The sequence below is a fragment of the Lupinus angustifolius genome, chromosome LG03 (genome assembly GCF_001865875.1).
Source record: "Lupinus angustifolius cultivar Tanjil chromosome LG03, LupAngTanjil_v1.0, whole genome shotgun sequence".
NCBI lineage: Eukaryota > Viridiplantae > Streptophyta > Magnoliopsida > Fabales > Fabaceae > Lupinus > Lupinus angustifolius.
The window spans coordinates 8,917,715-8,933,836 of NC_032011.1; the positions used below are offsets into that span (position 1 = coordinate 8,917,715).

The 16,122-nt window shown below is 32.8% G+C and overlaps 1 protein-coding gene across 1 annotated transcript; it reads left to right on the top strand.

Annotated features, from left to right (window-relative positions):
* Nucleotides 560-3,682, top strand: LOC109343324 (ADP,ATP carrier protein 1, mitochondrial-like). The gene is made up of 4 exons (XM_019581563.1): nt 560-682; nt 1,958-2,456; nt 2,544-2,915; nt 3,178-3,682. The coding sequence occupies exons 2-4, from the start codon at nt 1,968-1,970 to the stop codon at nt 3,472-3,474; spliced, it is 1,158 nt and encodes a 385-aa protein (XP_019437108.1). The 5' UTR covers nt 560-682; nt 1,958-1,967; the 3' UTR covers nt 3,475-3,682.

Here is a 16,122-nt window from a genome sequence, read left to right on the forward strand (position 1 = left end):
AAATAAAAGAACAATACAAAAACAAATTTGAAGCAAAAATTATATTTCTATTTAAAAATGGGTCCCACATTTTTTCTAATATTATACCAAGTATATAAACCTCACCTGCTCAAATGATTCCCTAAAATGTCAACATATTTTTACAATAATTTTCTTATTGCCTTATTAGTAATTTAACAGCATCTTTAAACATAAATCAATTTCACATATGAATGAAGTTTAAGACTAAGAAAGTAAAATATTTACAAAAACTATTTGTAAATCACATAAAATTTAAAGTGTAATATTTATACACTATCAATATAAAGATTTATACACAATCATTATATCAATAGTGGACTTTTCTCTTCCTTTCACCATTAAACTTCATAACCTTCAACACAATCCCACGTGGACAAAATATATCATATACCCATCTAATTTCACCCTAACATGCCACTATTTATGATTAGTTAAAAAATATTTAATTATTAAAATTTTAAATTAAATATTTTTTTTTTTATGGTACATTGACTCACTTTGGGAAAGAACAAGTTATCCCTACTTTCACCCCTCTGTGGCGTTCGCATATAAAAGGGTTCCACTTTCGCTTCCTTCAAAGCACGCCTCAATACAAAACCTCGTCGTGTTTTTTCTCTCTCCCTGATCCTTTCGCAATCTCAACCCTTTTGATTTGTGAAAGGTAAATGTCCAATTTCATTTCTTCATTTCCTGTCTTTTCACACTCTTTGATCTGAAAAAATTAACTGTTGTTTCTATGTTACTCTTTTTTCGGTTCACTCTTCAGATCTATCACTGTTATGATATATTATGTGTATTCAATTTTGATTTTTTTTCCAGTTCGATTATGTTTGTCTTTGATTTCTTCTGTGAGCAGTGTGTACTGTTTTTAACTATTCGATTTGATGGCTTTTTATTTGTTTTTAATTGTCAAATTCCCAAGAAATGGTAGATCTGTTATCAATTTTGTTAGATGTTATTGATCCAGTTATAACTTGATTCTTAAGTGGAACCTGTCTCTGTTGGTTGGTTTTTTAATTTTTTGAAGTTTTTTAATTTATCCTATTTACAAATGTTTTTACTTTGTTCACTTTGGAATTTGATGAATCTTTTTTCCATATCCTTTCATAAGGATTGGACCACAATTTTAAATGTGACCGTGGTTACTGTGCGGTCATTGCAGTGTGAATTATTTTGTGTGTAAAAAATATATTTTGATATTGATGCGGCCTGGTGTGTTTGCATTGCAGCATGATGCGGCCCAAATGTGGTTGCATTGTGGTCGTATCATTGTGATTCAATATCACACTGCAATTGCGGCTGCAATATTTTTGCCATATCACGTGATGCGGTCTGTAATTTAAAACATTCATAGGACTATATGGTGGTTTATTCATTATTCATTATTTTTTATGAGAAAGATGAATAAAGGATTGAGCACTGACTTCTTAATTGGTGTTCTGTGTTATTGGACTTATTGTTGACGCTTAGGGTAGGAAGTAGTTGGTATTAATTAATTATATAGATATATATTTTATAACTTATTTTATATATATATATATATATATATATATATCTTGGATTTCTATATGATACTAGTTCTATTATGCTTTTTTAATTTATTGTATTAATTGTTTTGATTTCTATTCTACATGACTGTTTGGTGTAGTTTAATCACACATAAACTCGCATCTGAACTTTTGTTATATTATTTTGAACCCAATAACCACATACATATGTGGATGGAGTGTTGCTTTCAGTGTCAGAGTTCTTGTGTTTGCAACAAACTTTTGGAAACTATAAGCTAGAATTATTGGTGATTGAATGATTTAGTCAAATTGTGCTTGTCTCATGGCTTATTTATGTTGTGGTGAATACATGCTGTTTGTGTAAGCTGCTATGTTCATATTTCCTAAATTTATCACCCTTATTTGATATTGATACTGTATTTCTTCAGGAAAGCCACCATGGTTGATCAGGTTCAGCACCCTACAGTCATCGGGAAGGTTGCTGGACAGCTCCATCTCCGTTCTGATATTAGGAATTATGATGGAGCTTTCCGCCAGCCTGCTCTCTACCAAAGACGCCAATTCGGGAATTACTCAAATGCTGCATTCAACTATCCCGCTATGCCCACATGCGGAGCCACTACTGATCTGAGTAGTGTTGCAACAACAGCCTCCCCTATCTTTGTTGCTGCTCCAGCAGAGAAAGGCAATTTTGTTGTTGACTTTCTCATGGGTGGTGTATCTGCTGCTGTCTCCAAAACTGCAGCTGCTCCCATTGAACGTATTAAACTTCTGATCCAGAACCAGGATGAGATGATTAAATCCGGTAGGCTTTCTGAGCCCTACAAGGGTATTGGTGATTGTTTTAAGCGAACAACGGCGGAAGAGGGAGCTATTGCACTGTGGCGAGGTAACACAGCAAATGTCATCCGTTATTTCCCCACTCAGGTAAATTTGTATTTTGGTTTTTGACTTCCTTTCAACTGTTATGGTTTGTTCTATTTGACACTGAATTGTCATGTCAAATTCCACTAGGCTTTGAACTTTGCATTCAAGGACTACTTTAAGAGGCTTTTCAACTTCAAGAAGGACCGTGATGGTTACTGGAAATGGTTTGCTGGAAACTTGGCATCTGGTGGTGCTGCTGGTGCCTCATCCCTTTTATTTGTCTACTCCCTTGACTATGCTCGTACCCGTCTTGCTAATGACTCAAAGGCTGCAAAGAAGGGTGGAGAAAGGCAATTCAATGGTCTCATTGATGTTTACAAGAAGACATTGGCGACTGATGGTGTTGCTGGCCTTTACCGTGGTTTCAACATTTCTTGTGTTGGAATCATTGTGTATCGTGGTCTCTACTTTGGAATGTATGATTCCTTGAAGCCTGTTCTGCTTACTGGAAATTTGCAGGTTGGTTTTTTTGGCCTCCTCTTCCTTCCGTTATGATTGATATTGTTATATTCTTTGTCCAAACTCTTGTTGTAACTGACAGTATATGTTGTTGGTCATGCTAAGGCCTTGAAATTTAAGGCAAATGTCTTCAGATCTTTCATTACTTTATCAATCATTCCCTGATCCAGATCAGAGATTTGACAAAGTTTTGTGTTTGTCCTAACACAACCTTCACCTTTCATTTGCTGAAACCTATTGCCATCTCCCTTGATCTTTGCAGGATAGCTTTTTCGCTAGCTTTGGACTTGGGTGGCTCATCACCAATGGTGCAGGTCTAGCATCATACCCCATTGACACCGTAAGAAGAAGAATGATGATGACGTCCGGTGAGGCTGTCAAGTACAAGAGCTCTCTGGATGCATTCACACAGATCCTCAAGAATGAGGGTTTCAAGTCCTTGTTTAAGGGAGCCGGTGCTAACATCCTCCGTGCCGTTGCTGGCGCTGGTGTCCTTGCCGGTTACGACAAGTTGCAGGTGGTGTTGTTGGGCAAGAAGTATGGAAGTGGTAGCGGTTAATTATATAGCATGAGTTATATTTTATATAGTTTTAGATGTCGATGAAAATCATTGATTTTCGTGAGTTATAGACTAATTGCTGCGGCAACTTTTGTTTAATAAATTTACTCCATGGGGTTTTATCCCAGAACCGTTTTAAAATTTCAGATCAAAGTTTGATATCAAAAGCTTGATTTATTTTAGTGATGGGCAAAGTAGCTCTCATTTGGAATTCCATTGTTTATGATTTTACACTGCATCAAACATTTTATTTCTCTAATCTAGATTAAATTGCTAATGAATCGTTTTGGGTTCAGAATTTTCTCTATTGTTGAAAAAAAAATTCACCATTTGATAGCAGTAATCATCCGTATCCTTTAATTATTCAGATGTGAGGAGGATTTCTTCCTTGATTTGCTTTTAGCTCAACAACCAAGCGGGTCGGCTAATGAAAAATGAAGGGGCTTACTAAACCTCTACCCATTAATTTTTTTTGGTATCCCTAACCCAAGTAATTAATCCGTTTTGGGATGTGTGGTTGTTCTTTCTAACAAAGCGTTGTTCTTAAAAATTGAATTCTTAACTTTTTCGTTGTCCTAAAATTCAACAAAACCTTAAATCAATATATCTACGTGATTATTAAACTTAAAATAGCTTGTGCAATATTGGATTGTACTTGGTGTGTCTTTGTTGACACCACGGTATTTTTTTAAATGATCTTTTAATAAATGATTTGACATGCCTATAATAAATTTATAATGAAAATCATTTTTTTTTATCTTAGCATTTTATCTAGGTTTTGTACAAGTAAATTCTAGCCAACTCCTAAATTTTTAAAAGTAAACCTCCTTGGGATTGCCAAATAATATTTCATGTTACCCTTACTAGACTATATGGTGGCATTAAGAAGATATTATATTTCTAAAGTGTCATCAATATCTCTAGTTCCTCATATCTTTATTCTAAACTCAGACAATGAAGTTCATATTCCTACAACAAGTCTTCTAGAATTTGATAGTTATTCTGAACAAACTCAACCTTCTCCTCCCATCAACCAAAATATGATTTTTTTGTATTATTAAGGGTATCTTCTCACCATTTTAGGTAAGAAACTAATCCATTTCGAGGTTCATGACTGCCTCTCCCAATAAATGTCGCTCTCAGAAATCGTACTCTTGACCTTTTGGTCATCCTAAAGATCTAACGAGATCTTATATCACTAAACTAACCCCTTAATAGCAACATAGATCCTTTGGATGAACAAAAAAAAGATCTCCAAATGGGGCTAAAAGTTTCGTTGATACTAGCCTTAAAGTTGTGAACACTACAAGAGAACAACAAGACTTTCAAGAAAGGATGCTCGCTCAAGTAGCAATTACGCAATGGATGCTGTAAGATTTCTTCAAACCTTAAGTGTTTTTTAGGTTTTAGATTTCTTTTCAGTCAAGTAATGTACTGATAATGATGTTATTCTCATGTAACTTGACTATTTATTTAATGAATTTTTTTTCTTTATCTATACCTCTTTTTTTCTTTCCCTATCCTTTTTGCACGATGTCAAATATGGGAAGAAAATATATATTTATTTTTGTTAAAGAATAGAAAAGGTTGAAAGTTTTATAAAGAAAAAGTAAGAAACGAGATAAATTGTTTTAAATAGAACTTAGTGTTTAAACTCTGTTTTATATAAAGTTTCCTACTTATGTCTATAAACTACTCTGATACTTACACTTTGACACATACATGTTTTGCAAAATATTCTTAGTCTGGTGCATGTATATCTATAAAAATCCTTTTGATATGTAAACATGTTTCATATTTCTCTCACATTCAAACAAATGTTTTTAAAGTGTAGCGCAATCTTAGGGGAGCCTTTAAGTTCATTTCAATTTATCTGTTTGAATTATCTACTTTAAATATTCCACAAATCAGAAAAAAATATTTGTCAGAATGTTAAAACGTAAGAAATTTGGAACACGTATTAATCTTCTAGGCTTTGATAATCTTACATAAATGAAGATTATGTTTAGTTATCTTAACGATCTAATATGTTTACCTTTAGTGTACAAAAACAGAAAAGTACAATGCCATGTTTAAACTGATGAAATATTTGTTAGGTTATAAGGACTCTACCGTAAACCGGGTGGAAGTGATGTATCACTATTGGCTGATTTAATCGAGGGTGAACATTGTTGTCCCATAAAAGTGTATCATTCCATATGCTATTATTTGTGATTGGTCAAAAAAAATACTTAATCATTCTTTTTTTAACTTAAACGCATTTTTTACAATCAATCACAAGCAGTGTCACATAGAATGATACACTTTATGGTACAACAGATGTGCTCCCTTTAATCGATAACTTTCTATTTTACACAGTCTTGATCGACTAATTAATTAGACAAAAAATATCTAAAACTCCATATAATCAACTATAGTACAATTAAGGGTCAATTAAGTAATGTTAGTTGTTGGTTAATCATTACTAATCGATTATACCATAAAACCCAATTAACTTCAAGAATGAATTAACTCTTATGCTATGATACTTACACTTTAATACATACATGTTTTTCAAAATATTCTTACTCTCGTACATGTATATCTTCAAAAATCTTTGTGATATGTAAATATGTCTCGTATTTATATCTCATTCAAGCAAATCTTTTTTAAGTGTAGCACAATCTTAGGAGGAGTCATTAAGCTCTTTACAATTTATATGTTTGAATTATATACTTTGAATATTCAATAAAATCATAACATACAATTTTCATTATAAACAATGAAAAATGTTAAAGACTTAAGATGTCTACAACACATTCCAAGTATTAATTCTCTAGGTTTTGATGGTCCTAAATAAATTAAGCTTACATTGAGTTGTATTAACGATTTAATGTTTACCTTAGGCATACATAAACCATACAAGTACAATGAGATGTTTAAACTCATGAAACATTTGTTGGGTGACAAGGGCACTAGTGCACACCGAGAGAGGAATTGATGTGTCACTACTTTGATGCTCCAATCAACAATTTTCAATTTTACAAAGTCTTCGTATAATTAAGAATCAATTAAGCAATATTAATTGTTAGTTAATCGATTCTAATAGAAACGTTCAAAAATGAATTAACTTCTTCAACAACCATACGATGAATAATAATATGAGAGCCTATATTAGTCATATACAAATCAATTTATTAACAAGTGTAATTGTTGAAATTAAAGAGTATAAGGAAAAAAGATTTGATACTAGAGATTTGATACTGGTTTACGTAAAGAATGATGTTATGTCCAGTCCCTTGGTTGATTTGAGGATTTTCTCTAATGGAGGTTTTGTTTGATACAAATAAATCAACAAGGACTAGCTTGTCTTTCTTCACAAGCTTGACCCTGGTTGATTCCCCACCTCCTCCTAGATTCTATATATCATACAATGATCTTAATCTTCTAGAAAGAGAATCCCTCACCCCTAATCTATCTATTTTCTTTCTTTTACAAAGCAACATTGAATATTGTTATTTGATGAACACCTTCATATGCAATAGCAACAACAATCTAGATCGAAAAACACTTCACCCTAATCTCTAATCAAATTGACAAATTAAGATCAATACAGCTTGATGATTAGAGAAGATGAGAACATTATTTGAAAACGAATATGATGAGCTTTATTTTTCTCTAAGATTCTCACAATTTCTTTCTTGATTTTCAGAAGTTAAAACTGAAATGAATTCTATTGCATGAATATTGAAAGATCAAATAAGACTTAATATAATCGATTAAGGCATAGTCACAATCGATGATTGGTTTATTGAAACTTCTTAATCGATTACTCTAATTGGTTTATTGATTAACTATAATTCAATACAATTTCAGATAAAATATGAATTCCATTATCTACAATTTAATTGACTACTAATTGATTAACTGAGGTAAAACTCAGAATTTTAGTTCAATCACCATCTATCTAAGTATAGATGACAAATAAAAGGGGTTGAATTAGTTTTCTGTGGAATTTTACTTTCTTACAAAGTATAAAAATCAAATATTCAACATATGTCTAAATGTAAGAACAATTACCACAAAAATGAAAAGTGTAGAGATAGAGAAAATCATGCCAGCATATATCCTGATCCATCTTCAACAACCAAAGACTACGCCTAGTCCTCTTGACTTGTATCAAGAGATTTCCACTATAAATTTAATATCACGTTAAAAATCTCATACCAAGATCCATTCAAGTTAATCATTCAAATTCTCCAAACAAGAAAGTACACTATTTTCCTTGTTTTACATTTTTCGCTCAGCAAACCCTATGGCGATTCTTCTTTATAGTGAGTGAAAAATTATAAGTATGACTAAGGATCACTAATACCCAATCTTGTTCTGATATGGATCCTTGTAAGGTAATCACTCTCAATATTACAATATGCTCTAAGTTTTTCAGACTTGTTAAAAGTGCATAAAGTTTCATGAAAACTAAGTTACTTGAATGCCAAGATATAATTGAAAGCGCAATTCAAGTTGTATGAAAAATGTATGTTTTGTTTATGAGTCTTAGGATACCTTATATATAGTTTCAAGAAGTCTTGAAGCCCTTTCAAGGAGGTACAAAACATTTGGGAAGGTATTGGTTCGTTTTGAAAGATGTTGGCCCAATTTCAAATTTGAAACTGCTGCAATAACACTGGGTATTTGGTTACTCAGTCGTGTTAACCGATTACTCAACCTTATTGTCTAGCAAGGTAACCGATTTCTCAATTTGAGTAGTTAATTACTCTCCCATGTTTCTATCTGGTAACCTCTTACTCTATTTCAAGTAACTTGTTACTTTGTTTCAAGTAACCTATTACTCTGTTTCAGGTAACATGTTACTAAGTTTTCTAAAACTTTATTTTTAAATCTTTGAAATTAATTTTCATCCTCATTTAAGTTTATGAAATATGAAGAAGATCTTGCTTCTGACCTTGGCACGATTTTGATGAAGACACCAATATCACATAAAGAAGAAAATGAAGAATACTTATGAAGACCATGAAGATAAAGCTTCAAAGAATTTAGAGTCTAAGTCTATAGGTACTTCTATCCTTATACTCTATAATATACAATTAGTAGTAATTCTCAAAAATATTTTAAAAGAAAATTGAAAACTACAAGTATAAATGAAAACAATTTTCAAAATATTGTGTAACAGATTACTAAATCTAAGTAATAGGTTAGTGTGACTAAGAAACATGTTACCAGAACTAAGTAACAAATTACATGAGTGAGAAACGAGTTAACCAACAAAAACTGAACAGGGTAATCGATTACTTCCTTGGAGTAACTGATTACACAGTTACAATATATGGGAGTAACCGATTACACAGTATGGTAATCGATTACTCAGATGGACAAAATGTTTGGGTAATCGATTACGTCGATGCTATAATCGATTACTGAGAGTTGTTACACCATATTTTCAAATTCAAACTGAACAACTTTCACCCCAAAAGTAATGGCTTCATTCCAATCGAATCCTAGCTTTTCATAGAGGTGTTATGGCTGATTGGAAAACTTATTTAAAGGCATTGAAACTCATAATTCAAAGACACAAATCATATACACAATCTGAATTTTTCTGAAATACCTTTTCTACACTTTCTACAACTTGTTCTTAACTTTCAGATTAAATTTTCTGAAGTTGCTTTAAGTATGGTTTCAAATATTTTCAAACCTTCTGAGCATTATAACTAAGTGTACAAATAGTTAGTGGATTGCAAGAGATCATAGTGTTCAAATCTTGTAAAAGCAATCCTTGCCATTGTTAAAGTTTTCTTCATTCAATTTGCTGAAATACTTTCTATCACAAGGGTGTGATAAGAAAGGGGATAGAGTCACTTGAAAATGTTGTTTTCCAAAGAGTGACACATGTATTAGAGAGTGAGTAAGGTACAAGGAAGTCTCGAGGTGAGAATTTGTAATTATTACTCTTAATATCTAGTGAAGAAATATCTTGTGCTGCAAGAGTACTGGATGTAACATTCGGTGCACAAGAAGGTGAAACAGCATAAAACTCTTCGAGTACTCTCTTATCCTTTATCTCTTGAAATTTACTTGATATTTTTCTGCATAACTTTTCCGTTGCTACTAACTCTGAAATTTGCAGAAAAATATGTCATAGATTTAAGACAACTAATTCACCCCCTATTAGTTTCCATCTCAGTCTGACATGAAAATGTTTTTAAAATGTTTGTAAGATCATTTGTGATATAGAGTAGTAATCGACTTAGAAAGGAATATGACTTAATCTTGAAAGCAATAAAGAATCTTATCTGGTTACAAGAGTTTGCTTTTTGTGTATGAAGTCTTCCATCCTTTTTCTTCTTTTTGTTAATGTTGGTCTCTTTATCAAAATCTAACCAAGGTCAAGGAAAAGGCTCTTCTTCACAATCTCCTCATTTTTATAATGACAAACCAATATTATTGACATTGATTTCTTGATTTAAAAAATTTGTGTTCTCCCTCTATGTTATATACTTCCCCTTTGTTTTAGATTTTATTGCCCTGAAATTTAATCAAGAAAGAAGAAGACCAATATTTCTCTCCCTTTTGACATCATAAAAGAATGAGTATGTATAGGGACATCCAAGACATGTATATGTGTACCAAGGCCAAAATTTGAAAAATAAGCACTCAAGCATTGTATTGATAGCACAAGTTGTTCATACACATAGAAATTATAAGCAATGACATAAAAGTTACATCCAAAGTGAAATTAAGCCATAATAGTATTTGACAAACAATCACTAAACAAAAACTAAACTTTAGGAGATTTCTAAAACAAATCTAATTCATTTTCATCCATGTAATCCAAATGGTTTGAGATCATTATAATGTAATTGCAAACTTTTTGATTCTTAGCTTCAAGAGTATGCATCCTTTTAGAGATATATTCTCGAAGTCTAACAAGTTCGTCCGTTATCATATGATTGTTTGGTTCATTTGAAGACGATGATGGATCATAGAATTGAGGTTGTTGTGGTTATGGTTTTGGTTGAGGAACAAGAGGTTCATAGGGTTCAACATGCTTGTTCTTATGCTTGAAACTTAAATCAATTGGATCTTGAAAAAAAACCTATTTTGTGGATAACATTCGAGTCAATTTTGTTATCCTTAGCATCAAGTTCTACTTTTGACTCTCCAATAGTCAAGATTCCAAACCTATTAAGTATAGTAGTCACTAAGCTAGTGTAGGATAGTGGGTTGTTCTTCTCCCTATGATAATGCATCTGTTGCATGATGATAAATGCCAAAATCATTAAATTCTTCTCCCTAATAGGTTTAAAAGTTTGAAGGGGAAACATCAATTATAACTCCAAATCACTAATTTCAGAATGATTTGACAATTTTGAAATCATAATATAACTTATAAAGTAATGCAACAAACAATCATCTAGGTTGATATTTCTCACAAATAGGATATCTCTATGCTTAGAGGATTCAACCACTACATGCTGCTTCTTACTCACAATTTCCTCTTTAGGGAATCTACACATAGAGTAGTAGAAACTCTTCCAATCGAACTCATTCCATGGACAAGGTAATCCAAAGCCAAGTTTGGCTCATGTATTGGATATTTTTAACAGAGGAATACAACCTATTGTTCCCTAATGATATGCTGTAGAAAAATACTTGCAAAAATTCAAGGTAATAAGCATTTTTATCAACACAAAAATCTCTAGGATTTTGATGCTTTATGAGTTCAGGAAATTGGAAATGAGGAAGTTCAAAGCAATTAATTATACCAATGTAAATACCCAACTTTGACTAGGGTAAAAATTTCAAAATAAAAAGATGGGGATATCAAAATTTCAAATGTTTGTGGCGATTGGGTTTTTTCCCTTAGCCCAACCAGAAACCCTAATCCCCACCCCCTATATAATGCCTAACTTAGCAACTCACAAAAGGTAATCAAGAAAAAAAAAAGGAGGCAACCCTAATTTTTTAAAGAAAAAGATGCACACTTAGAAAGGAAAAAAAACACTTGATAAGGAGATAAGAGAGAAACTAAAATAAAGGTATCATCTCCTTCATCATCTTCCTTTTCCATAAGCTCTAAAGAGGTACTTCTCTTCTCATTTGTTTTATTCTCTTTTTGTTATTATAATGTGTGTATTGTGAAGTAATTGTGTTTGGAAACTAATTTCATTGTTCAACATCTCACATTGTCGTTAACCCTAAACCTCAATTTAATTTTACCCTAACCCTAATCCCCAAGTTGATTTTGAAACTTAATCCTCAATTTAATTTAATCCTAAACCCTATTAGGTATCAGTGACAGAATACACCTAGAGGGGGGGGGGTTGAATAGGTATCGCGGTTCTCACTTACCGCTATTCACACCAAAGCCCTATTCTAGAAAATCACCCAGTTAATCGATTAAAGCAATGACTTAATCGATTAAGTCACACAGAATTAGCAGTAGCTGAATGACTCAATTACACAGCCAATTACAAATTATACAGAAAAGATATAACAAATATATTTGAACATAAATGATCTTTATTTGGCAGTAATACTATATCCAAAATATCAGCTACAATAGGCTATTAAAAACTACTTAAAACAGTAAAGAGATAAGGGAAAGAAATAGCCTGCAACAAGGATTTTATACTGGTACATTTTGCGGTCCACTACAAAACTACATCCAGTCCTCCCCTCTGATCTGAGAGATTTTATTCACTAAAAATTGAAGCCAATGTATCTTACCCAGAACCTTGAATGCTACCTTTTTGAATTACAAGACCTTGAATGCTACCTTTTTGAATTCCCAGAACCTCTACCTTGGTTTGACCTTACCCAATCGCCTAGGAAAACCTTTCCTATGATCCAACCCCAACCAAGAGTATGTTCTAAACTCAAGACCTCCAAGTCTTGGTGAAGACTTTTTGATCTCATTGGTGGTACGACACCAAGAGACGACTTTCCTTGTTACACAAACAACACAAAAAACAGAGTAATGTGAAGCACCAAAATAGCTCAAATATTACAAGAAAGAACAAGCTATAAACCCTATACAAATCTCACAATTACCAAGAATATGTATAAGATCAGAATCATGAAGAACATGTAATTTCTACCCTTAAAATATCTCTAAATAGTAATGAAAGAATCATGCAAGAACAACATAGAATGATGAACACATTTGATCATATGCAATGGATGAAATGTTAATCCCTAATAAGCATAATACTATCTCACATGCAATTCTCTCTGCCTATATGACATACAAAGAATACGAAAATATGCAACTTAGCAATTCTAAAATGAATGAATGAATGTTGTAAGCATGGTGTAAAAACACAGTTTATATAGAAAAGTTGTTTTGCACCAAGTTAATCGATTATGTTGCATGTTAATCGATTAATCGGCTGTTAGAGAGTAAGTAAATTTTATTTTTCAATTATCTGTTGAAACTGTTTTGCATGTTAATCGATCAAAGTTTCACTTAATCGATTAACTGGCATATTTTCAGTTAAGATGTTAATTGGTAAACTATCTATATGTTATACTTATCAACTATACATGTTTTACCTTTATGTTATGGCTAAAATGCATAAATAACATGTATGATTAATGCATAAACATATAATAAGCTAGATGGCATGTCTCATGTAAATGATATGATAGTTTTTAGAACTTGTGAGATTTGCATCTAGGTTTACCTAACCTAGACTCAATAACTAAGACACATCTAAGACTCTAGTCTAGACATGAAGCTCTTGAATCTTTGGCATGTTGATTTGTTGAGTTGTCTTTAAGCTTTCACTAAGTCCTTTGTCTTCATCAAAACATAGGCAAGCTAAGTGCTCTCTTGACACATTGCACTTTCAATCTCCCTTTTTTTGATGATGTCAAACTCAACACCAAATTTTGTTTTGATGCATAGCTTGAAGATGATCACAAAATGCATGGTTGTTGATTTCAAAGTTAAAGCGCATAGCTAGACAACGGAAGCTGAATATTATTTACAACCTGCACACGTTAAACAACAAAACAACCTTTTTCCCCCTTTTGACATTATCAAAAAGATAAACTAAATGAAATTTTGGTCAAAAGTAAGAAGATATATGAAGTAAACTCAAACTGTAATTAATCAATTAATATTGGGAATGTAATTAATTAACCAGTTGATGAAAGAATTGAACAACTGCACACATTTACCAACATTTAATCGATTAAACCAACAAAATACAGCAATATGACAGATTTAATGGCATGGAGGGTTATACATGAAAAAATCAAGCATGGAATAATCAAGCATTTACATTATAGCATTCAAACAACAGACTCAATCAAACATAAGATATACATATAACCAAACATGATCAAGAACCATTAAAGATGCAATCATGCTATATTTGACATATATAAGCAAAATGAAACCACAATAGAAACGATTTAAGTTCAAATGGAATGCATATCAAGTCATAAAAGTGCAGTAATAGTAGATAGTTAGAATTACAATTCAGAAAGCAAAGAGAAAATATGTCTCGAAATTACAAAGCAGCATAAAATCCTGAAAATTAGCCATATAGAAGGACTAAACCTAAGGCAATCTAAGGTTAAGGACTTCTAATCTTGGGATGTGGCGGAGGATCTGTGTCATCAGGTACGGTTAGACTACTATCACCCCAGATGAGGAATCTCAACTTCTCAAATTCTACACAAAATCTCTCATTTTGTGCCTCAGCAATGATTTTGACAAAGCTCCTCATAGCCTGATAGTGGTTGTCGATGTAAGAAACCTAACACTCGTCAAATTGTTCCAAATCAGTATGGTAGGAGTCCTTCAAAGACTGAAAGTGTAAGTCCATTTTGTTGTTGAGCCTTTGCTCCATGGCATCCAACTGAGCTAATCCAAAGGATGATTCTACATTAGGTTGATCTGTACAAGCCTGATCCTCATCATCAGATAACTCCAAATCCACGATAGTAAAATCTTCATGGTATTGCCAAGTACTTCCATACTTGTAGATACCCATTTTGTGGATAAGGCTTTCACCAACATTTGTCAGAAGTCTCTGTGACGATGGTGTCAGATACGTCAATATGCAGATAGTCAATAATTCTCGATATGAAGATATTGTAGGGCATAAATTTGGATTGCGATGTAGAGACATTATACATGACCTTCAGAATTTCTTCAGGCCAATTAACCATTATATTATCCTTCACAACATACATAAATTTCAGATCATTAATAGTAGGTTGTGTGTGATTGGTGTTCCTCTGAATCAAGATGTACACAATCAAATAGTGAAGCAATCTATTCTCTACCGATAAAGAACCAGATTTAGTCAGTTCTCCCTAGACATACAGATGGGGACCTCTCAGACATGATTTATATACCTCAACAACATCGAAATCATCAAACCATTCACATTCACCTAGGCTAACACCACTAGTGGATAAGCCACCCACATTCAAAAAAATGTTATATCCATCTCAAATAGATTTCCCGAAATCATAGACCAATATCTACCATCCTTATAACGGAAGTTAGCATAAAATAACCTAATCAAAGCGGGGTACATATTACCCGTTAATTCCAAAAACATTACAGCTCCCTAAGCCTGCATACCTTACGGAAACTCGAATTATGTTCTGCCATCTAGGTAAGATTAGCATACCTTATGTAGGTGGGTTTCCTTCCCGGAAATTTGGACAACCGGGTCTCCTGAAGTATGAGTGAGTAGTAGGGATCTCCACGGTCATGCCTCACGTTCAGATTTGAAGATGAAGCAGTAGGAGGCCTACGAGTGCGTTGAGCAGTTTTCTTGAACCTCTTCGAACGTCCTCTATCCAATGTTGATTGAAAACCATGAGTAATGAGAGGAGGAGGAGGATATGGGAGGGAACCTAAAGCTTAGGATTTTGAATTGGGAATGAGATTTCTTGGGAAATAGAGAAACGGATTGGATGAGATCAAGTGCAAAATGGGTAAAGGTGAGGTTTAATACTTCTATCAAGCTAAGATTTCGAATTTGCTGTTTGCTTTTGAGATTTTAAGAGAAAAGGGGGGAAGAGAGGGTTTGAAAAAGTGGCAAAAACGCTTCTGATTCTAATATATATGCTGCCGTTAATCGATTAAGTGCTGCATTTAAGCGATTAAGAAATGTAAAAAATTCCAGGTTTTCAGAAAAATGAGCCCAGATAATCGATTAAAATGGATCTTAATCAATTAAATTTAGTGAAAAATAACATGTTTGCTACTAGAACTCATTTTAATCGATTAAGAAGGATAGTTAATCGATTAACTAGAATCAGATTTGCAGAATCAAGAGGTTTTTGGGTTTTAAAAGGATGCAAAGATTTCTAACATTTATCGAGCAATTTTTACTCAAACACATGTACATTTTCAGGTTGTCACACAAGATCATGAGTCATAATAGGAGTATAATGCATTCATGACAAATATACATTTTGAAGCATATAAGATATTAATCATGCGAAGCATATAATAACATTTTTAGATGATTTTAATCAAGATAATTTTCATCAAGAATTCCAAGTTCTCTTCGAAGAATATAGAAAGTATCTCGTGAGAGAGGCTTGGTGAAAGTGTCAGCCAATTGCTTAGATGTTTCAACAAATTCAAGCACACAATTGCCTTTTTGTACATGG